Source organism: Prunus dulcis, chromosome 7, assembly GCF_902201215.1.
Source record: "Prunus dulcis chromosome 7, ALMONDv2, whole genome shotgun sequence".
Taxonomy (NCBI): Eukaryota; Viridiplantae; Streptophyta; class Magnoliopsida; order Rosales; family Rosaceae; genus Prunus; species Prunus dulcis.
Genome location: NC_047656.1, coordinates 10163723 through 10186832, shown reverse-complemented (window position 1 = coordinate 10186832; position 23110 = coordinate 10163723). Strand labels below are relative to the sequence as shown.

General features: G+C 35.8%; 4 protein-coding genes, 1 long non-coding RNA gene and 1 other non-coding gene across 9 annotated transcripts; 2 read left to right on the top strand and 4 right to left on the bottom strand.

Annotated features, from left to right (window-relative positions):
• Window positions 1-452: 452 nt before the first annotated feature.
• Window positions 453-1760, bottom strand: LOC117635933. The gene is made up of 2 exons (XR_004586969.1): window positions 1587-1760; window positions 453-755 (listed from the first exon to the last, which is right to left on the bottom strand). It is a non-coding gene; the product is annotated as an uncharacterized LOC117635933 (long non-coding RNA).
• A 2733-nt stretch (window positions 1761-4493) lies between these two features.
• Window positions 4494-7422, top strand: LOC117633570 (actin-like). Of its 2 annotated transcripts, none has more exons than XM_034367221.1 (5): window positions 4494-4601; window positions 5059-5128; window positions 5258-5651; window positions 6220-6833; window positions 7082-7422. In XM_034367221.1, exons 2-5 carry the CDS (start codon window positions 5069-5071, stop codon window positions 7145-7147), a joined length of 1134 nt encoding a protein of 377 aa, XP_034223112.1. In that variant the 5' UTR covers window positions 4494-4601; window positions 5059-5068; the 3' UTR covers window positions 7148-7422. The 2 variants fall into 2 exon arrangements, with proteins under 2 accessions (XP_034223112.1, XP_034223113.1); XM_034367222.1 differs by having other exon boundaries at window positions 5056-5128; window positions 7082-7411.
• Window positions 7423-8831: 1409 nt separating this feature from the next.
• LOC117634926 (probable protein phosphatase 2C 68) lies at window positions 8832-12169 on the bottom strand. The gene is made up of 4 exons (XM_034369209.1): window positions 11516-12169; window positions 10254-10618; window positions 9474-9710; window positions 8832-9379 (listed from the first exon to the last, which is right to left on the bottom strand). The coding sequence occupies exons 1-4, from the start codon at window positions 11814-11816 to the stop codon at window positions 9137-9139; spliced, it is 1146 nt and encodes a 381-aa protein (XP_034225100.1). The 5' UTR covers window positions 11817-12169; the 3' UTR covers window positions 8832-9136.
• A 1838-nt stretch (window positions 12170-14007) lies between these two features.
• Window positions 14008-16115, bottom strand: LOC117634863. Its single transcript, XM_034369130.1, has 2 exons — window positions 15604-16115; window positions 14008-14249 (listed from the first exon to the last, which is right to left on the bottom strand). Exons 1-2 carry the CDS (start codon window positions 15988-15990, stop codon window positions 14160-14162), a joined length of 477 nt encoding a protein of 158 aa, XP_034225021.1. The 5' UTR covers window positions 15991-16115; the 3' UTR covers window positions 14008-14159.
• Window positions 16116-16658: 543 nt separating this feature from the next.
• LOC117634534 (DNA polymerase delta small subunit) lies at window positions 16659-21844 on the bottom strand. 3 transcript variants are annotated; one of them, XM_034368681.1, is made up of 15 exons: window positions 21681-21842; window positions 21261-21390; window positions 20462-20568; window positions 20258-20381; window positions 19799-19906; window positions 19171-19286; window positions 18999-19082; window positions 18695-18763; window positions 18538-18609; window positions 18358-18449; window positions 18124-18251; window positions 17873-17974; window positions 17663-17730; window positions 17455-17521; window positions 16659-16931 (listed from the first exon to the last, which is right to left on the bottom strand). In XM_034368681.1, exons 1-14 carry the CDS (start codon window positions 21744-21746, stop codon window positions 17462-17464), a joined length of 1326 nt encoding a protein of 441 aa, XP_034224572.1. In that variant the 5' UTR covers window positions 21747-21842; the 3' UTR covers window positions 16659-16931; window positions 17455-17461. The 3 variants fall into 3 exon arrangements, with proteins under 3 accessions (XP_034224572.1, XP_034224573.1, XP_034224574.1); XM_034368682.1 differs by lacking the exon at window positions 17873-17974 and having other exon boundaries at window positions 21681-21844; XM_034368683.1 differs by lacking the exons at window positions 20462-20568; window positions 21261-21390 and having other exon boundaries at window positions 21681-21843.
• A 43-nt stretch (window positions 21845-21887) lies between these two features.
• Window positions 21888-21960, top strand: TRNAA-UGC. Its single transcript has one exon. It is a non-coding gene; the product is annotated as a tRNA-Ala (tRNA).
• Window positions 21961-23110: the final 1150 nt, after the last annotated feature.

Here is a 23110-nt window from a genome sequence, read left to right as displayed (position 1 = left end):
ATAATTAATTTTGCTTAATTAATATAAAACCAAAGCCACCTAATTTTATCAAAAGGACATCCAACAACCCTAAAATTACTACATGTGCCATTGTGCTTAACTGTCAAATACAGTTTATTTAAGGGCTCTTTAGTTTTAACCCATAAAAAACTTAACTAATTTGGAAGAAAGATAATTAATTTTGCTTAATTAATATAAAACCAAAGCCACCTAATTTGACCAGAAACTGCATTGCAGTTTCTGGTTCCATAATTCAATTTCAGAGTGCTTTTTGCTAGGGTTTATGGGAATGTTATAACTGCTCATGAAGTTAAATGTGTTTTGATATTAGTTTCAGTACTGTTTTTGCCTTTTGATTTCTGGTTGTTTGTAGCAAATTTTGACCAGAAACTGCACATAATTCAATTTCATAACACGACGACTCGCCCTTTTCACATGCTATCAACTCCTTATTTACACAAAAATCACCACTATATTCATTGCTCCCGCATAAATCCTTCACTAAAATATCAACAGTCTTCTCATTTGATGTCAACAAAAATGTCCTCATCAAGTCCAAATCGCTATCCATTTCTAGAAAACAACTCGGATAACTGAGCACCGAATACCGTAATGTGAAACAACCCAACTGCAAACCCCTAAACCTCAGACACAAAGTCTTCAAAATATCAACCATGGATGACTCTGATGAAACTGAAAACATGATGGTTTCCGACTTATATGTGCACTTGGCAATGACACACACCTCCATTAGCCTTGAAAATGCAAACAAAACAACAAACAAAAACAGAAAACAATTAAAATCACTAAATAATGTACATGAGCAGTTGTAACATTCCAATAGAAATCCAAATATTAGTATGAAATCGAATTATGAAACAAGAAACTGCACTACAGTTTATAGTCAAAAACTGAAATAACAGAAACAACATTGCACTTTATGTGATAACATACCCTTAAATTTGAATAGAAACCAAAAGAAAACCATGTTCAAAGTACTAAAACTTAGATAAAAACACATTTAACTCCATGAGCAGTTGTAACATTGCCTTTATGAAACCAGAAACTGCAATGCAGTTTCTGCCAACACTCCAACAAACAGATGCAGTTTATAACAGAGGAGGCAAAACTAATGCTTTTCCAAGAGGAAAATTCAGAACATGGAACAATAGTTTTTCACCTAAAAAAATAGCTTAATTCCTACCAACTACATTGTTACAATTTGCAATCTCGTCAATCTCAAAAGTTCTATGAGACCAATATTAGAACGTTAGACTAATGAAAATGAAAAATGATCAAGAATTAAGGATGTATGTCCAAACCTTCCATTCAGGCAATCAAGCAGAGTTCAAAACTTATTTATAAATGTGAATTAAAGCCAAATCATTTCACCCCACACCAATGACAAGGCTGGCCAAACGAATTGTTAGATCCATATAGTCTTAATAAATCAATAGATACAAAAACTTCGCTTGAGAAGAATCTGATCTAGAAAATTGAAATAACGGATCTATTGTTAGATCCATATAGGTTGGCCTAACAGATCTACAAAATTGAAATAAGAATCTGATCTAGAAAACACATACCTCACCAGATGAAAAACAGAGCTTTGCGTGAAAAGAAGAAAGATGAGAGAGAGGGTGTCGTTGTTGATGGAGACTAATAAGGAAGAGGAGAGAGAGCGGGTGTTGTTGTCGTTGATTGAGCGAAGAAGAAAGAGGAGAAAGAGAGGGCGTCGTATCGTCAATGGAGAGAAGAGGGAGTCGTCATCGCTGGAGTGAATAAGGAAGAGGAGAGAGAGAGGTGCTGAAATCTGATTTTAAAACAAAAGGGTAAAATTGTATTTTTCTTTTATAATTTAGACAAACCCAACGAATCTGGGCCTCCTCTTTGGCCTAATCCAAAATAACAATTCTTTTTTAGGTATTAAAACCCAAACAAAAATGTCCAATGTCTCAAATAATAATTAATAAAGTTAATTATGTCTAATACCTAATTTTTCTAAAATATTAAGAGGAGTGTCCAATTGAAGATGAGGGATGGGAAATGTAAAGGAGTATAATATGTGGACCCATGAATTTATGAAAAGAAGTAAAACTAAATAAATAAATAAAAGCATGTTTCTTTTAAATAAAGAAGCATGCCCTTAACCCAAATTTTTTAATTGGTCCAATACATAGTTAGATGAGTAGGTGACCTGGTTATTATAAAAAAAAATGCTTCTTTTAGCATACAAGCGGGACCAAACTAGCCATGATGACCGATCCCAAAAGAAAAGATGTTCACATGGATAAAGATGTGCAATTAGGATCTCCCTTGCTCACTAAATAATGGCTTTACCACACATTAACTGTAGCAAAAAGTACAACTTTTTCTGTTCGCCAATTATCACTGCAATGCAACTGGTTATACTTAAATCAATTAACCATGGGGTGATTAGATGACAATTGGGGGGGTAATTCCTAGATGTCAAACTCTAGATGACACCATCAATTTTGGTGTGTATTCGATTGTTGGGTTAGAATTTTTTTGTTTTTGTAAAGATGAAACGAAGAATCTCTCAAATAAATTTCAGCGCCCCGTATATGTTTGGTGTTTGTTTCACTGTGAGACATTTTACCAACAACACTGCCCTAAATAAAAAAATCACTGCCCCAATTCTTAAGAAAACAAAATCAATAATTAAAAGGGCAAACAATTAAAATATAAGGAAGAAAATTAACTTCCTAGGGATTATCGACCTTGCTTACTCCTTGATGGGTATATCGCTTGTTTGTTTAACAAAATAATCGTCGCATGTAATGTTTTAATCACAATTAACTTTTTATATACTTGTCACATGATCAAATATTGTGCGACAATATCTTAACACAATTTGAAATTCATTTAAGATTCATTGGAATATTATGAAATATTAAAAGAATGCATTGGTTTATAAAAAATAAAAAGAAACTAAGAATGATTTCCTAATTTAGAAAAATGAGGGGGAAAAAAAAAGAAAAAAAAAAGGGAAACTTTTATACAAGGCAGCCTGCCTCCAAGACGGGTGACCACGTTTGTGAGCTTTTGCCGGTAGTTATGCGTTGATTTCGCTGTTGACTAATTCACCTGGTCAACGTCTAACGGAACAATCGACGAGAACATGGGCGGTGCGTGCAAGTGTCCGTGGATGTGACCGCACGTGAACAAACACGCCGACATGATCTCCAATCAGTTGGAAACGGAATTGCTGAGTTGGCATTTGCTCTTTTCGCACCGTCCCATGTATGATTACTACCACCCAACCCCACACACCCCCATCCTCCCACTTAAATAAAGTGCTTCAAGAGGGCATCCTACTTAGCATACAAATTATATTTTGTGTGACCAATTTGCCCCCCTACTCTTTATTATTTGACAACTATACAAGTGTGAGGGCATTTTGGAAATCAAAATTTGGTAGTGAAGTAGTGAACTTTACCCACCTAATTGGCATGTAGGTTTGTCTAGGTGACTTGAAATAGATGCATAAATCTAACCATGCGATGCACCATGTGGTGTGCTAAAATGGTGTATTGTGTATCAAGTTTTTTTTATTTTTTATTTTTATTTTATAGAGAAATTTTGTATCAAGTTTATTATTATTGATATGTGTTATAATTTGAGTCAACTCGGTACATCATAAACAACACATACATGCTATAACGATGTTTGTATTTTGAAATTTATTTTTTTCAAATACAAACAATAGTCTAAACTACAAATGGGAGAAGGGGTTTCTCGCACATGCACTATCAAAATATTATGAGGGTTCGAACCTGAGATCACTGGTCTATAAACTAAAACCATTTTTCATCGGGTTAGACCATGTTGGCTGAAAAATTATTCATATACCATGAAGTTGAAAATAACATTACATTCGAGAGTTTTGATGTGCTTTTGAAACAACCTATTCAAATACATCACACCACTCAATAATTAATGACAAAAAAAACTAATTATGTGAGCTCATTCTTTTTTTGTAAGTTCACTAACAAGAGTCGTAGATGACGCTTCTCAGTAATTTTCTAATAACTAAAATTAATTTTAAAATTTCAAAATGCCAACTAATGTGAGTGTCATTCTTTTATTTTTTTTTCAAACGTCGTTTTAAATCTTATGTACTCAGCAAATAAAATCACTCAAAATCTGATATATTAAGTACTATTTCAAATTTTAGAAAAAATAATTAATAACTCAATTATTATTAAGGAGCAGTTACATTTCGATGTACTATATGGGCATGTTTCCTGATATGTCCTTGGTCATAAACACAAAGGACGGGTGGGCCATTAGCCACTAATAGCAGGGGCATATCAGTCCTCGCAATAGCAAAGACCGAAAGTGAGCCAGCTGTTTCCACCATCAACGTGACTCGTCATGGGGTCCGTTGATCAGATATTCGTAGCCGACGGTCAGGATCTCGAGAGAGCGAATTTGAGGTTCATTTAAGCTGAATTTCATTTGGGAGAGCTTCCTTTTTTTAAACAAGAGGGCGGGTACCTCAGCCATTCTGTTAAGACAGAGGCAGACATCTCCAGAGAGAGAAACAGAGAGAGATTGTGTTCTATTTCCATTCAAAGGTACTCTTTTTTTCTTCTTCTTCAATTTTTTTTTTAAATTTAAATATTTGTATTTTATTTGATTTTTTTTATGCCATCTTGTCTGGTTATTGGGCATGATTTTTGAAAACATTGATGGGTTTTGCTTGATCATCTCAAAATTATCTACATTTATGATTTTTGAAAACATTGATGGGTTTTGCTTGATCATCTCAAAATTATGTTCTTGAGGCATTGGATTGATATTTCCTCTCAATTTTGATGTTTTAATGATGATGATCTGCATAACTTGCTTGTTGATTTGATTTCCCATTATTTTTAAACTAAGCCAGCATCTTTAGCATTTCTTATTCCTGGGTATCAAATTGGTGCATCCAATTGCACATACTAATAATCCACAGATGCATATGAATGTGATCCAAGGGATGAGCACTTGTTTGCTATAATTTGATGCAATGCTGGTTTGTTTCTGCAGCAGGCAATAGAAAATGGCAGAATCTGAAGATATTCAGCCTCTTGTTTGTGACAATGGTACTGGAATGGTGAAGGTAATGAGCCCATAACCATTCTCTTGGTGATCCCAAAATGGCTTTTCTTTTCAAAACCATAAAGGAATTTTTCTTTAAGGTTGATCATAGTATCAAAGTGATGAATATTATCTGATCTTGATGATGCAGGCAGGATTTGCTGGAGATGATGCTCCAAGGGCTGTATTTCCCAGCATTGTTGGTCGCCCTCGCCACACGGGTGTGATGGTTGGTATGGGGCAAAAGGATGCCTATGTAGGGGATGAGGCTCAATCAAAAAGAGGTATTTTGACCTTGAAATATCCGATTGAGCATGGTATTGTTAGCAATTGGGATGACATGGAGAAGATCTGGCATCACACATTCTACAACGAGCTTCGTGTTGCCCCAGAAGAGCATCCAGTTCTCCTGACAGAAGCACCCCTTAACCCCAAGGCCAATCGTGAAAAAATGACTCAAATCATGTTTGAGACATTCAACACTCCGGCAATGTACGTTGCAATCCAGGCTGTCCTTTCCCTATATGCTAGTGGACGCACAACTGGTAAGCCATTCAATTGAGTACTTGATTTGTTTTCTTTCTAATATGCATGGTATGTTATTATCATTATATGAAAAATAAAATAAAAATTTGAACCAAATAAATTTGCAATGGATCTCATAGGAGAATAAATACAGATGTAAAATAGACATTAATTTGTTTGCTAAGTTGAAAACACAGAGACAACTGTGTGCACCTCATTATTAAAACATGTTCTTATAATGGGGGAAAAGAATCAAATTCATGCTTTATAGGCAAATTCAAGTTGGTTTATCAAATTTACCATATAATTTCCATTTCCCTTTATCTATTGCATTCCTGAATTTCATTAAGTAAGCTCATAGGAAATCCTTATACCACCTATTGCATGATTGCATTCATGATATAGCGCAGGGGAACCAAATCTCTTTGTACCACCTACTGTGTTCATTATTTAAGCACAATGGTACCAGATGATATTTGCAAAAGTACTATGGAAGAATGTTTAAAAACCTTGAATAAATAAAATTAAAAATTGGTTTTTAAACTTTGATTTCTAATGTTTTGTGGTCATGTATGTTTTGCTGTTTAGGTATCGTTCTCGACTCAGGGGATGGTGTGAGCCACACAGTTCCAATTTATGAAGGGTATGCCCTCCCACATGCCATCCTTCGTTTGGACCTGGCAGGTCGTGATCTTACAGATGCCCTTATGAAAATCTTGACTGAACGTGGTTACTCTTTCACCACCACTGCTGAGCGCGAAATTGTGAGGGACATGAAGGAGAAATTAGCATATATTGCTCTTGACTATGAACAAGAGCTAGAGACTTCAAAGACCAGCTCATCTGTGGAAAAAAGTTATGAGCTACCTGATGGACAGGTGATCACCATCGGGGCTGAAAGATTCCGCTGCCCTGAAGTCCTCTTCCAGCCATCCATGATTGGAATGGAAGCTGCTGGTATCCATGAAACCACATACAACTCTATTATGAAGTGTGATGTTGATATTAGGAAGGATCTCTATGGCAATATTGTCCTTAGTGGAGGCTCCACTATGTTCCCTGGCATTGCTGATAGGATGAGCAAAGAGATTACAGCATTAGCTCCAAGTAGCATGAAAATTAAGGTCGTAGCACCACCGGAGAGGAAATATAGTGTCTGGATTGGAGGCTCCATTTTGGCATCCCTCAGCACCTTCCAACAGGTAATGTGTTGTGTGTGTCTGTATGTGTGCATCTGTTTTACTCACTCTACTGATGCATTTTAAACTTAGAGTAACATGACCCGAACTGAGTTTTCCGAAAGCAAAAAATGTTGGTATTTGTAAAGAACGTTGTACTTAATTGGAAATAGCTGAAACACCTCTTTTACTTGACAAAGTGCTAATTTGATGCTTCATTTAGGAGGTAAGTAATGTATTTGTCACTGAAAGCTACTTGTCTTTGAACGCAGATGTGGATTGCAAAGGCAGAGTATGATGAATCTGGTCCCTCAATTGTCCACAGGAAATGCTTCTAATCATGCAAAGCAAGAGGTGGACAGAGAATTTACACTTAACAGATTTTGTATTAAAGAAAGGCTTCTATTTAAGTGGTTGCGGAATTTCTTTTTCTATTCATTTTCCAATTTCATTCATGTCTATTTCTCTGTGTTTGTTATGTTGGGACATGAACATGGAGGCGAGCAAATTATGATTAAGATTCAATTTTTTCATTACTGCTTTGTTGTAGAGAAATTATGTATTGTTACTGATTTGGTTTGGTTGAAATCAGAAATCCCCTTCATTATTATTATTATTGGTTCTTAGATGAAGCTTCTTTTGGTTGGTTGAAGAGAACATATACCTTTCATTTGTGATGCTTTTTGCTATTCAGATATCATGTCATTATCTCTATATATTGTGACAAATTCTGAACCAGATACGTTCGAATCCCAAGAGGAAACTGAACAAACAAACAAAATCTGTACTTTCTATTTGGCTTTTGGACCCAACAAATTCTGTACAAAATGCTGTAGATGGAGTGCATAAGAAATTGGAATTTTCTTATCTGTAGTAATGATATGCTTGGGTCAAGTCTTTTGAGAAACGGTAATCCTAGGGTCATCAACTTGCTTGTATCACAATTTTTTGATACTTACTTATGTGGCACATAATGACAACTTGTGTAATTTGTCATGTCTCCGATGTTAACGTGGATTTAATAAATGTTGACATTGGTTGCCATATCATGTACCTCATTAGTTGGATCAAAATATTGAGATACAAACCGGCAATACCCTAAAATCACTTTTTCAACTCCAAAATAATCATCATACACTCCTCCATGGTGAAAAAAAAAAAAATTTGAAGAGGAAAGGAGTTCAAATGCTTATTATGAGGGGCTGATAATAATTCCTTTCTTAAATGACTTTGACCTAATTACATCAATGCTAGACATAAAAAGAATCCAATTTCTCACTCATTCGTTCCAGAGCATTTGGAATCTTTGTTGCTGTCTCTTTTTATGGCATGGCCAGAGACAAGATATTCTGACTTTGTGCCTAATAGAGAGAGATTTTTATGGGTGGCACCTTTAGCACCAACAAAACCAAGCTGGAAAATGTGCTTTTACATTTCCTAGATTTTAAGCAAACCTGACAGGTATGCTCAATGATAGCCTGATTGGAACATGCCAAAGTAAGTGGTGAAGATGTCTTGACTTGTAACCCATGCATTATTCTTTCTGACAAAGCAAACCGTTGGGTTTTACTATTGAGTTGGGGATGTAGTGATGAACTGCTACAAAAAACAAGGGACTGGAAAAGCAACAAGCCCAACAGATGAGCTTAATGGTATGTTACACAAATAGGTAAGGTGAGATAGATCTATAACATGGGATGTTTGTTCATCTCAAACGGCCACAAGCCATGATTCTGAAATAAGTTTCTTCAATACAATCAAAAATCGAAATCACACATTTAAAGATGATGTTTGGTATGGTATATCAAATTTCATCCCTAAGAACTGTACAGTCCTAGTGAAAATGAAAAACAACACAGTGAAAGATTTTCATAACAATGACTTGCCTCATAAAAGAAGATAAGCTTGATATTCTCCATTTCAGACTTACACCATTGATTTTCCAGACACTTGTCATATGGTAAAACTCATCGAAGATGACAAATTACTTCACTAGCTCCACATCCTTAAGAAAACTAACAGTAGCTAAAAGCTTAACAAGAAGATTTATTAAAACCAAACAAATTTCACAACTTTTGGGTGCATACAGACTCCAATTTATGAACCCCAAAAAATCTGAAGGCTCTCCCATAGCTTTGCCTAGGGTGCATAGTTTTATGGAAAGAAATCACTTTATATAAGAAACTTCAAAAAGGAGTAAAGTAAAGCTGGAAGAAACAACCCAATGTTAGAAAAATGTTGAAAGAAAATAAAACTTGCTGAACCTGGTCTCTTAAAACCAGACCCAGCAAACCAAGTTACTGGGTGTTACGGACTTCACATTTATATCAATCCTTGAAAATGTTAAAACTTGATGGCCCAACAGTGTCAATGAACCCTTTTACTGACAGCTCAGGTGCTGGCTGTTTTTTCTCCAGCAAATCATGATCTATAAAAATGACGACAATCGTAATATCATCGTGAAAGAACCGCCTAACTCCCTTTTCAACCTTCTTAAGGTCATCATATCTCATCTCCCGTTTCCTAGCTGCCTCGCTCAGAGCTGTTTTAAGAAGTCTTTTTGCAATTCCCTGGCATTTGTGAAAACAACAGAAAAAATAACTATTGATATCTATATGATAAAGGGAAAAATTGACAAAAGAGGCATTGAAATAAAAAACATACTGCTCGAGGATTATTATGTACAATCTCCACAGCTTCCTGATTTGTCATGTGCTCCCATAGTCCATCGGATGCAAATATTATAAACTTATCATTGGGTTGTAGAACTCTGGTACATACAGATGGTTCTGCTGTAAGCACAGGCCGACCGAGGGGTTCAGGAAGGTGGAACCTCGGAAATGTAGGATCAAGAGAAAATTCTGGCCTCTTTAAGTATGCATCACCGATAGATCTAGATACCTGAGAGGAAGCAAGGAAACACACAAAGGGAGAAATATAAATAATTAGTAATAGATTGTCAATGATCTTATCTCACTGGCAAATAAACTTCATAAAGTACACAACAGAGGAATTTGAATGTCCAACTTCCAGTGTGCATACCAGTTAATTAAGCAAGCACATAGCATTTGGAGAGGAATGAAGAAATATGACACAAAAAACCTAGTCCTGCAGAGTCTCAATATACATGACTAATGCAACAATAACCACTAATTGCACTTGGACTAGAGAAGGGGTAGGAGGAGCGTCATAGTATTAAATTATAACTGCTAATGCATGCATTTGTCTCCATACATTTCTTGAGAAGGCATATACATATATTACTGCAATCCTTAAGAATCCAACACAATTATGGTAAGGTAATTGCAAACATTTACAAAATTCGTAAGCCATAAATCACAAATGGACTCATTTTAGAAAGTGGGCATCCTTTCAAGGACGTTAAAATTAAAAACTAGAAATAAACAACCATGGCAGTTAAAAAGAGACAAAAAGTGAGTAAACCTGTATGATGCCTTTGATACGCCAAACTCCATGCTTCATAACTACAATATGTGAATCATTTGGATGCAAGGACCTGAGTTCTTGTCTAACCTCCTCCAAACTTGCATTGTGCTCCTTATTTAGCTGCTCACCAACAATCTTATTCGATCTACCTAAAGAACCAATTACTGCTCTTGAGTCTCCTAGATTAGCAACATACAACGTCCCTCTCCAGATAACACCAACCAGACAACAAGACCCAATTGCTGCCATTAATGGTTTTATTCCACAAGTCCTACGCACAAGAGTAAGGAACCCATCCTCAGTGGCAGAAAAGGCACTTCTAAGGATATCTTCAGATAGGGCTCCTTTTTCTCGAGCATGTCCTGTAAACACACTTAAATAAGTTACGATTTGTAAAATCCAAAAGTACTTCATGTATGGCACAATAGCAATTGGACGGTGAAGCCTAGAATGCAGATAATAAGCAGTGGTGCAACAAAGAGTATCAAACATGTCTATGTTTCAAGAGAGACCTTCAATGTTGTTGAAGTGTCTGGCGAGTAAATTCCTCAAGGGATGTTAACATGTACAAAAGAAAGGCCTGTATTCTTAAACTACCTTCCTCGTCCACTTCCACAATCACATATAGCTAAAAGCCTCTCTATTGGGATCTCAAAACAAAGGGTCTGACTCTGGAGTGGAAGAGAAAGACAATGCAATAAAGAAACACAAAGATCTCTATACATACACCAGAAAAGAAAGAAAATAAACTGCACTCAATAAACAAAAATCTTATCATTTTCTATAATTGAACATCCAAATCTACTCCAAGTACGCAGAAGAAAATAGATAAACAACATAACTCAACCTCCATCGAGTCCATTAATGGAACCAATTTTCTCATCAAACTTTTCTTTTTCAAGATAAATAAGTTAAATTTCTTCAAATAACAGCACCAAGACAACCCCAACTGGCAAAGGACGAGTCGGGGATGCACAGAAGGAAAAAAACCCAAAAAAGTAAAAACATAAAATTTAACCAGTAGAGAAAGCCAGACTCTGCTTCAAACACAATTCACATTTCAAATGACAAGATACAGGAACAACAACAAGAACAGAAGAAAACAAAACAACCCCTTTTTTTAAAAAAAAAAACACACACACACACACACACACACAAATTCACAAAATTACAAACAACTCCAACAATCCCAAGAAAAGCCAAAAAGAAAAAGAAAAGAAAAAATCCAAAAACCAGAAACCAAGAAGAGAGTGGCTCACTCATAAGATGAAGAAAGAGATGGTCAGAAATGAAGCGAGACGCGTCAGGTCCACCATGCCCATCATAAACACCAACAAAGGTGGCATCACGGCCAGTCTCAACTTGGCTCTGATCCTCAAGAACTTCATTGGCCTGGACCACAGCGAAGGAGAATTCACCATAGGAGTGCTTGTCAAGGCTTCTGCACCATAACAAAGGATCTTCAAGAGATGAGTCATCAAGATCATCCTTGCTCATACGGGCATATCTCCTCACTGGCTGCCAACACGTCCACGCTATCCTTGCCAGCCACGAAAACATCCCTCATTTCCCAAACCCAACACTGCTTTAACTCTGTAATACAACTACCCTTTTGCCAATATGTAGTGTTTTGTCTGGAAAAAAAAAGAGTAAAGGAGGATGGATTTGGTTCACTTGGTTTAATAAGGTTGCAAAATTTGGGAAAGATTGGAGCTTGGGATTGAAAAAGCCAAAAGGGGTTGTGATTTTGGGAACAAGGACTTGAAAGGCTTGGTGGGTTTGTGTCTCTTCTCTGTCTCAATTGTTTGTGTATTGAGAGAGGGAGAAGAGAGAGGTTTTGCAGAGCAACAACTACTGGGTGGAATGGAAGGGGAAAGTTGACGAAAGCGTGTGAGAGGCACTCTTTTTATTTTTAAAGTTTTGTTTTTCTTTTGTTTTTTCGAAATGGTGTTTTCAATTGACGAAAATGCCATTAGTACGACGACTAAATTACAGGTATGCCACTGAACCGAGATGATAACCGGCCGCGGATTTGGCACAACTCTGTATTCAAATTATTTTCTTTCCTTTTTTGTTAGAATTCAAATTATTTTCTTTTGTGGGGTCTCACCTTCACATTATTCATCTCACTATCATCCATTGTCTTTTTCTAAATTTCTCATTTTATTTTAATTTTAAAAAATATTTATAAAAAAAACAAATATGACTGAAGGCTACTAGCCATGATGGCCTCATTTTTGTAATTTTTGTAAATATCCATTTTAAAATTGAATAGTTTATTCATCAATGAGGAGGGTACAATTGAAGTCATCCTTCACATGAATAGTCAAAATGAAAATTTATTTTTAAGGGTTTCAAAAATTCAAATCTCCCCTTCTTCTTTAACCTTCTTTGTACCCAAAAAAAAAAAAGAGTTAAAAAAATATAAAGAAAATAATTATTCTTTTTTTTTTTTTTGTTACTAAAGTTAAAAATGAGGTGAGAAAAACTCACACATACGAATATCACGAGAACACACCAAAAATCTAGTATAACTCTACTAACACCACAGTGGTACACATTCATATTCTTTGGTTTTAATATTAAAATTCTGAATTTTTTTCCTTTTTGTCTTACAATATCATTAATGGGCAGAGCTATGGCCCTATGGGCCTCAAGTACTTTTTATAAATAAACAAATATAAAAAGAAAAAGAAAAAAAGTGAAGCTTTTCTTTAGCATATATACATAGGCTTTAGCTTCTTGCAATATCACCCATGTGCAAGCCGCAAATGACTATGAATTGATGCATAATATAAGCTATACAGCTTATCTTCTCCAATTATATACAACTAGAAAACTTAGTCACAATATTATTATTATTTTTTTCTTTCTTTTTTTCCTTTTTTCTTTATTAAATTTGAGAAGACTTTGTTGACAAAAATATATTCGATCAGATCCCAACACCTCAAAACACGTGTGAGTGATTGGGTAGGTGTAACCATGTAAGCTTATCAGAAACCAACTTTTGTCCTTTGGATGAATGGAGGAAATGCAGAGGCAGAGGCAGAGGTAGAGGAGGGTAGAGGGCATGTTGTTTTCCAAGAAAGAAAATAAATAAAGGGAAGATGGTAGGGCTAAACACATGAGGCATGTGAAAGTGGGATCTTTTTTTTTTTTTTTTTTTGGGTGTTAAAATCTAAGCTAAGCTAATCCATACAGAGGCATTCATGGGATGGTGCAGTTGCAATTAAAGATGTTGTTGCCACAGATGGGATCACATTTGACCCCATAAATCCCATCAGTTGGTTTTGTGTTATTGTGGTCAATGTCACATTTACAAGTGCTGCTCTTTTATTTGGCCAACAAAATGGGTGGGTTGGAAAGCTCCACCCTAAAGTAAACTCTCTATGAAATCTAATGTGCCATGGATAGGATAAGAGCTTGGGAATTTAGGGTAGTCTCCAAAATCTTGAGAAATAATGTTCTTTTGTTAGATTTATGTTGAGAGATTATCGGATTCTTGTAAAAGTTTATTTGATCGATAGTTTAAATTAACAATTTAACAATTAAAACAGCTTATGTTGTCGATCAATCTGTTAAAATCTTGAGAAATGATGTTCTTTTATTAGATTTATGTTAAGAGATTATTGGATTCTTGCAAAAGTCGATCAGATTGATAGTTCAAACTAATAGTCTAACAATTGAAGCATCTTATGTTGATCAAACAATCTGTCAAGATAATATTGAATATTTTTTGAGATTTTTTGAGTTAAAGAACTAATATGGTACTTAATTTATTCATTGTGAAAAAAGAAACATATTAAAGATTCATGAGAAATATAAATTGGATGCAAGATTTACACAAGGCTGACTGAGACCATCCAACTAGAAATTTCTGGAATTTAAGAGACTGTCTGTGAGCTAGGCAATGTCACTTATCAAACGCTTGTGCCTATTGTAATGCTTCTCCATGAAAACCTTTGAAGCCCCTTCTATGGTCCTTCTCCATGTCTGCACAATAGATGACAACAGAAGAAAAAGGGTTGGGGGGTGAGATGTTAGAATCAGTGACATCAATATAAGTTGACTTTTGTTTCCCACTTGTAATATAATATAAACATTTACAAGTCCTTTATCAAAGAAGAAGACATCTTTTTCTGTTTCTTCTCGTATCTCTTCTTTCTTAATTATTTTTCCCTGCCCCTCGGTAATAAAAATGGAGATGGGCATAGGTTAGCCTGCAAATTGGACCAAGCTAGTGACAGCTTTACCAGCAGAAAAATGCTGCAACAAAGAGTTGCTGCAGTTAGAAGAATGAGAGGGGCAGAATTTGGTGAGTACACTAAGCTAGCCTATGGATGGGAACAGGCTAACAGATGATAGGGTTGAGGGGCTGAGCCTATATATTTCTCTTCTTTTTTTATTATATAGAAGCGATTGTAAAGAAAGGAGGAAACTAAACCTAGAACCTCGGATATAAGGGTAAATGTACTTGTGCTACAAGCTATTTGCACGGTTTTCTTATAATTGGTGTCAGTTTTTTACCAAGTGCTAGAACTGCTTGAGCACCCAATTAAACAGATAATTATGGGTACAAATACATTGGTAGCCACAAAGTTGTTGATCAATATGGTTCCAATTTGCCTTAATTTCCTGAGAGGTTAACTTTTGTTGTAATAAAGCACCTAGCAGGAAGGAACCCTTCTGCAAATCATGTAGCAAGGCTTTGGAATGTAACACCATAATATCGCAGGCCACACACAAAGTTAAGACATGATAGCTAACATTATGTGGTTTAAGTGGAAAGGCTAACTAATAAGAGAGTCAAATGGAAACTGAGTCTGAAGCCGATTGTGTAGAAAAAATTGGTAAAACTAGTTTCTCAGCGAAGCTATTATTGGAGAAGAACTTCCATGCAACAATGTGCCATTGTGATGGTATTCCAATCCAATCACGCATGGTCACCTTAGAAAGTTGATTTGGCTTGGGATGTTGCCACATTGACATTCCTTGTGGTGTACCGTGTAAGTAAGTTTTCTTTTATTGGCTTTGGGAGAGGGTCAATTAACAATGGCTGTGAGGGATTTTGTTATTCAAAGAAAGTAAGAACAACAATCACTTACTTTTGTAACCCCAATCACGAAATTCCCATTGATTGCTACACTAAACTTCAAGCCTAGAGGTTTTTTCTTATCAGGGTAATAATTACATTTACATTTACTGATTTAAACACAGTTTAACACACCCATTTAAATTAGTTGGATTTTATTTTTCACCTTAGTTCATTGGCAAATTGGCACCTAAAACAGATAATTAACTGGAAGATTTTATCAAAACATGGGATGTAATAAAATAAAAATCCAACCTTGTGAATGGCACCAAAGAAAGACTTGTTCCTGATATCCCTGGCCCTGAGTTGTGATGCCCTGCCATGAACCCCAAGTTGCCTAAGCAATGCCTTGTTCTTAGTCCCAGCAGCAGGAAGCAGAGACCTTCTCTCCACTAAGCTGTTCTTGCCATTTGATGGGCTCTCACATTGCTCCCCTTCACCACTTGCCCGATTTCTCACTTTCCGGCGTTTCGACACCCGAATCACTTGTTTCTTTTCTGGGGCCTCCTCAGCCTCATCCCCTGAATCAGCAAACTTTCTTAGCAGCTCATCGGAGGACTTCTTGTTTACATGTTGAACACTAGCTGAGGTAGCAGCAGGAGCTGGAGTTGGAGTTGGAGTTGGAGTAGGAAGAGGGTCCATTGTAAATTTGTGATTTAAGAATATGACACAGAGAGAGAGAGAGAGAGAGAATGTAAATTGCAATGTGGATGGATTTTATGTGTATGTTGTTGGGTTGGTGAATTTAGAGCTTAATGTATGTGTGGGGAATGGACCGTTGGGGTTAGTGAATGATTTGAATAACAAGGACTTGGAAAATATAGCCGTTAGGGTGAGAATAATAGACAAAACTGTCTGGCGCAAGGCAATGCAATGTATTATTGGGCATGTGATTTTGTGGACATTATTTAGTTAGCGTACCAAAATTCCAATTTGCCATTTTACATGCGCGCCCCCCCACGTTCACACTGACAAGTTCTGCAGATGATGATGGCGTCAAAGTTGGATCTGGTTCGGGTTTTGGACCTAACAACGGTAATATATGGGTTTGGGTTTGGATACATTTGGGCCGGAAGGCCCACAACGGTTAAAGGGCAGGCTTCAAAATTCTAAATGCACCCAAAAAACTTGATCAGTCATGCTCTTGTTTACGGTCGGTTGGTTTATGGTTTCATGAAAAATTGTCGGTAACCATCGATTCTACCTCTAGTTAGCACACCCAACCCTGGGGCATAATCAGATTTTTTTGTTTTTGTTTTTTTTTTTTTGAGTGTTGGATGCTCTGATTAATTCTTGGAAGCCATAAAAAATTGTATCAGTTGATAAAATCTACTAAAGTTCGAAACTTCATTAACATCTTCAATCACCAGAATGCCTACTTGAAAATAAATACAACCAAAATTACACCAAGAGCCAATCCTCTGTAAGCAAATGTTTAAAATTAAAAATAAAACTAAGTGGCAGGTTTTTGCTCCACAGATTCATCCCATTGGGCTTTCTCTTCAAGGGATCTCCACAACTGCTGCTAGAGGATGTATTGATAGCCACAAACTACTGTAAATCCTTTATAACATTTTGGAAGCCTGAAATTACAAATTTCCAATTTTAGTTGAGAAAATTTCAGTAAGAAGCTGCTGAATGTTGGCTTCCAGACATGCATTTTCATATATTTATGTAAGATAAATCAATGTCAACTTGTCAAATGAAGCAAAATAATAGGCACTTCCATGAAAGGAACAAACAATAGCATTGGGAGCTGATGCAAGTTAGATCCCTCTGCCCCTCTTAAATTTTTGACATGTAACAATGACTGACTAGTTATTGGTTGAAACTCAGTAAGTGATTCTGATTTTTATTCACGTAGGACTACTTAAAAATCCATTGAACCGAGTTTAAGTCATCAATGCTCCTATAAGATTACTTCTAAATATTTTCTCATTGATAATCATATGTGATATTTTCAACTGAAACATCACAAATAACATGTGTATTTCAAAAGATGAAGCATGCCACAGAGCATTATAATGATGTGTTCTTTCAGAATTTGTATTGACTGGAGGCAGCAGATTACGAAGAATTCAGAGCTCTAATTGATAAACCTCATACCGTGCTGTTATGAGCTGAAGTGAGTCCCAAAACTGAGCGTATGGCATTCAAGAGTTCCCAAGTTTAGCTGCAAAATTGGGAAACAGAACATTTAAGGGATCAAGGTGTCATTATAGACAAGACACGATAAATATGTCTAACATCAATATTGACACCAGAACTTATTCCTCAAGAACTTCCAGCATGCCTCGAATATACAACAACTTACCACAACAGCAACTCCTGTCTCACAGAATTTAGGAATGCAAATGAGTCTCACCATCTGCCCTTCTGATCCTGCAATCGGAAATTTGTATACTACTCAACTGATAGAAAAAATAATTAATTAAATTTTTTGAGATGAAAAGTATTATTATATAATATGATTACTAGAGTTACAGTTGACCCAAAAAAAAAAAACTAGAGTTACAAGATATACCCTTTACTAAGCGGCTATCATATTTATCCTGATTACCAATAAAGTAAACATGAGGGCAACTCTCAATCAGGAAAGGATCCCTGTCTGTGAAAGGATAACACCCTGAAAGATAACAAGAGTATTAATTTTAATCTCAAATTGGAGAGGAACTCAGCCTAGCTGAAAATATCCAAACCAAAAAACCACTTTAACAAGACAAATTGACTTGGATGACCAACAAAACTACACAAGCAGAAGGTAAAATTTCATACCAAGAGTATTAGGTGCTGTTGGTGCCAGATGCCTCCACCTCAATGTCCTTTCAACAAATTCAAGTTTATCCTTTGCTTCTGAATACTTTTCAAGATCATCAATATTTTGACCCGATGTTCCGAGAAATCTGAAAACCACGTTACCAGTATGTCAAAATAAGTACATAATAAATAATACCAAAACAAAATTGTTGATCAACAATGCCAAAAGTCAAATTAGATTTACAATTTTACCTGATATCATCAAGATCAAAGCAATGGGGATTAGTACATGATCTAAACGTGTTATAAGCTGATGACCCAGGGAAAAGGCATCGGTTCAAAGGCTGAAAGGAAAGGAATATTAGCTACAAACAAACCTTCTGCGGCAAGGAAAAATTGCTGCATATAGACTTTCAAGGACATAGATCAAACCTGCTGCGGCAAGGCAAAATTAGCAGGGTCATCAAGACCTGGCATGATATCCAAAGGCAAACCTGCAGCAATCTAGCATGAGTAGAATAAATTAAGCAGTCTGATTCATGATAGGAACATAGGCGCGGTATTGACTAATCAAACTGATAAAAAGAACCTGAGTCAACAAAATATCCAGCTCCTTAGTTGGCTCAGACAGCCTTGATTGATCCTTTGACGCTAAATTCTACAAACAATGAACAAAATGACTATTAGAAAGAAAACTACTACATTTTGCTTGGAAATTTAAGAAACTAAACTACAACATTTCTAAGCTTCCCATTTTATTATTTCAACAAAGATTAAAAGAAAAAAAATCAAAACTATATTTAATCACATTGCCGCCTCTGCACCCACAATTTATGAGTAATCATTAAACAATTATATTCTGCCTTATTATCAGGGACGTATAAATGTGTTACCTGTCCATTAAGAAGTCCACGAGGAACTTCAATAGAATTTCCAGCAATAACAACATGAACTATTTGTGCTGCAATACCTTGCTCCTGTTCAACGTTGTACAAAGTTAGTATGTTAAGACAGTTTAAAACATAATGAACAGCACTTGATCTTGAAGGAAATGATGGCATGAACCTTCTCATCTCCTAAATGTCCTGTAATATGATCAACAAGAAGCTGAAATTGAAGAGGGTTTGAAGAGCTGCTTCCAACACGAAGTCCAGACACAAAGACAACATACTTGTCTTCTCCTGCATGCAGACAAATTAAAATTAATGAAAAAAGAAAATTGAGGTAAAGGTACTAGTGAAAGATGCTAGAACATAAATACCAGAGGAAATGAGAAACTAAATACAAGACAATTACTAAAACTTAAAAACCAAAGTAAATGAGGATCGAACAACAAATAGCAATTTCTGTTTTTCTTTTAGTTTCTTGATGAGCACAACATTGTAATTTTATAGAAACTGAGAAAACCTCAAGAAAGTTCAAAGGGGACTAAAAGCAAAGACTTTCCACTTTATACTCAAAGGTTTCAAGTTACATTTCCTGTGAATTTAGCTCCTCTCTAGACATATTATCATACAGCCAATGTTGTCTAACATATTTCTGCATAAATTCAAGCTTTTGCTGTTTAGCTTCTCTCTAATCGTCTCTCACCAATATAAGATGAAGGTTTAAAGAAACAAGTGGCCAAACACAAACTTTACAGAAAAGAAGAAAAATTGCAAAATAAAAGAGAGCCAGGTAAATCAGATTATACTTGATTTAAGTGGCAGCTCTATCTGGGGTGGCAAGCCAGCTTCAAGAACATCCAGGACTAAGAAGTCACCAGCATCAGTCTCCTTTCCATGCAAACCAACAATACTCCCTGTCACCATGTTATTGTAGAATAAGCATGCTTCAATATTGATTTCATATTAAATGTTAAAAAATTTGGACTCTTCCGTATCAAAATGAACAATTCAAATGTCATAATTTTGCAATCAAAGGAAAGCAAGTAAAATGGGCCCAACAGATTAAGCTTCATGTAGACTGAATCAAGACAAAGCAGATTAGAGTTTCCGAATAGCATATGGGACTAAAAGCCACAAGCACTTTATTGCCTCACAGAAGCCCAAAAGACCCCAAAATCCCACCAAAAGAAGAAAAAAGAAAAAAGAAAAAATATATATATATAGCATTTTTCTTTCTTTACTGTAGCACTTTGTTTGACACAGACCTGTTACATATACAGAAGGTGAAAGCATCCCAGCAAGCTTTACTCTTCCACTTTCATCTTCCAAAACCAGATGGTCATCCGGGTGCACAAAATTATGAGGCTTGACAAGTGGTGTTGTAGATCTCTGTAAAAATTGCAATATTGTCAGAAGAATTAAAAAAAACACTCCATAACTTAATGACCAACACTGCACATGTACACTACCGTCTTAGAGTACTCATCAAGAATACAAGGTTTGAGTTTCATGTGCTTGTACAGGGTTCCAACAACAATGCATTCCTTGTCCTTTTCCAATCCCAAAACTGTGCAAACTACAACACCATACAGAACGCCTATTATATCGGATTACCATTTTACCAGAAACCCAAATCACTGCTACTTCAAACATTAACACAAATGTTTCACCAAAACAAAGAGCATTAATATAAACATAAATGAAAACCAAAATCTTAACAAGTAGCCAAAAAGATACTGCCTTGATTCTAACCCAAAGGCATGTACTAAAAGTTGACCCTCATATAAATCAATAACCAAAATACTAAAGGGGAGCTGTCATTGGCACTCTAAAATAGTCAATCTGCAGTTCCCCCTTAAAATTGAACTTTTTAAATCTCATTTTTATAGGGTGGAGTAGAGGATGACTGTTTTGGAGTGTCAATAACAGCTCCCTAAAAGTTCTAACTTTCCGCACATCCCACCCCTAATTTTAACACTGAGAAATTTTGGATTGCAGATTATCATAAATAAAAAAAATGAAAGATAAAGAGAACAATAAGATAATCAGAGTAAAACCAGAAATTTTAACGAATTATGGAAAGCCAATTTTCTTCTACAGGTAGCCAATTGAAAGACAAACCTAAAAGCCATCAACTAGAACCCACATTTCCTTTCCTTTTCTTTTATTTTTTCATTTTCCGGATACTAACAGTGCAGAACAACATGTAACAGGAAAACCGAAAACTAAAATTGAACAAATGCTGAAACAATTACAACAATTGAGAACCTGGTAAATGGGGTTTCCAATTAGGGACAAGGGAATAGAGGAGGGTCCTCATCATATGGAGACGTGCAAAGTATATTTGGCTGTACTGCTGACCCCTGTACATCTCTTTCTGAATCTCAAACCTCTCGTCCTAAAATAAACAGAAATAATAAATAAATAAATAACTAAACAAAAAAATTTTGAAAAAAGAAATAGTAAAACAGGACAATTGCTCTAAAACTGTCAGTTGTGGCTGTTAATTGAATAATGGTTGCTGAGAAATCCTAGAACAATATATAAATGTCCGGATTGAGCACAAAATTTCTACTTTCCGTTCTTTTCTCGTTTGTTTCTCGGCAACCAAACAAGGCGATGCGAGAAGAAGTGAGTTGAAGTAAATCTTCAAGGAGAGAGAGAGAGAGAGAGAGAGAGAGTACGGACCAGCAAGTTATAGGTGGAATGCTTTCTCTGGAGGTTCTTCTCCGAATCGATTTCCATGGCTTCCATGGCGGGAAAAAAAACAAGAGAGAAGCAGAGAATTTTTCACTACTCGCTAGGCTTTGGCTCAGCCACTCAGTAGGGCATTTTATATGCCCAAAGAACAAAGTTGTCTCGATAAATTTGCAAAATGTCGCATGAAAATCACAAGGGGATGTAGCTCACATGGTAGAGCGCTCGCTTTGCATGCGAGAGATACGGGGTTCGATACCCCGCATCTCCACTTACCTTATTTTTCAATCAAATATTTTGTTAATTTACAAATTCTGCTGCCAATATTTGAGAGGAGAGAGGTTCTCCTATATTTGCTTCTTTTTTGTCATTTTAAACCACCAATATATATAGGGTTAATGGTTTTATTAGTTTCTGAAATTTGACTCGATTTGCATTTAAGTACCTCAATTTTCAAAATGGTTCTCGTGGTCCTTTAACTTTAGTTTAGTTTGGACAAATGACCCTATCGTCAATTTTGTTAACTTTTCTGTGAAGGGCATGGGCAAAATAGTATTTTTGTATCAAAATTGCCTCTGCATTTAACAGAAAAAGTTAACAAAATTGACGGTAGGACCATTTGTCCAAACTAAACTAAAGTTAAAGGACCACGAGAACCATTTTGGAAATTGAGGTACTCAAATGCAAATTAGGTCTAAATTCAGGGACTAATAAAACAGTTAACCCTATATATATTTTATAATTTTAATTGTAACCCAAATAAAAAATAAAAAATTAAGTTCATGACAAGTTAAAATAAGGGTTAGCTTAAGTGGCCACTTCTTCTTTTCTTCGCTAAAGTTAGGAAGGAAGATATGAGGTTTTTTCACATACACATCTAAAAGTGTCACGGGGGTTCAAACCTGAGACCACTAGTTTGCAAATCAAGATCCTTTTTTATTGGACTAGACCCCGTTAACAAGTAGCCATTTTAAAAGACTAGCTAAAATAACTTTGGTTTTTAGGAAGGAAAAGCCAAACGAAAGAAGGAAAATCCATTAAATCTAATGACCCATATTACACAAGTTAACAATCTTACCACAATATGAGGCTATGTATTTTTGTTAGTATAGTTTATCTCCAAGAGTCATTACTAATGATCAAATGAGAGTAAAGGCTTAATATGAGTAATGCTATTTAGACACACAATATTGACCACCTTAGCTGACCACCTTATGTGGCAGCTGAGGTGTCTTGCCATGTCAATTAATGAATATTGCCATGTGTATTCTATTTTTTCTTTTTCTTTTTTCAATAATCCTTAAAAAACAAAAACATTAAAAATTAAAAATCAAATTAAAAAACCCTAACGTCCTTGGCAACTGGCCTCACGCCGTTCTCAATTCTTCCTCGCGTCTCCACAGCACTCCCTTCCTCCATTG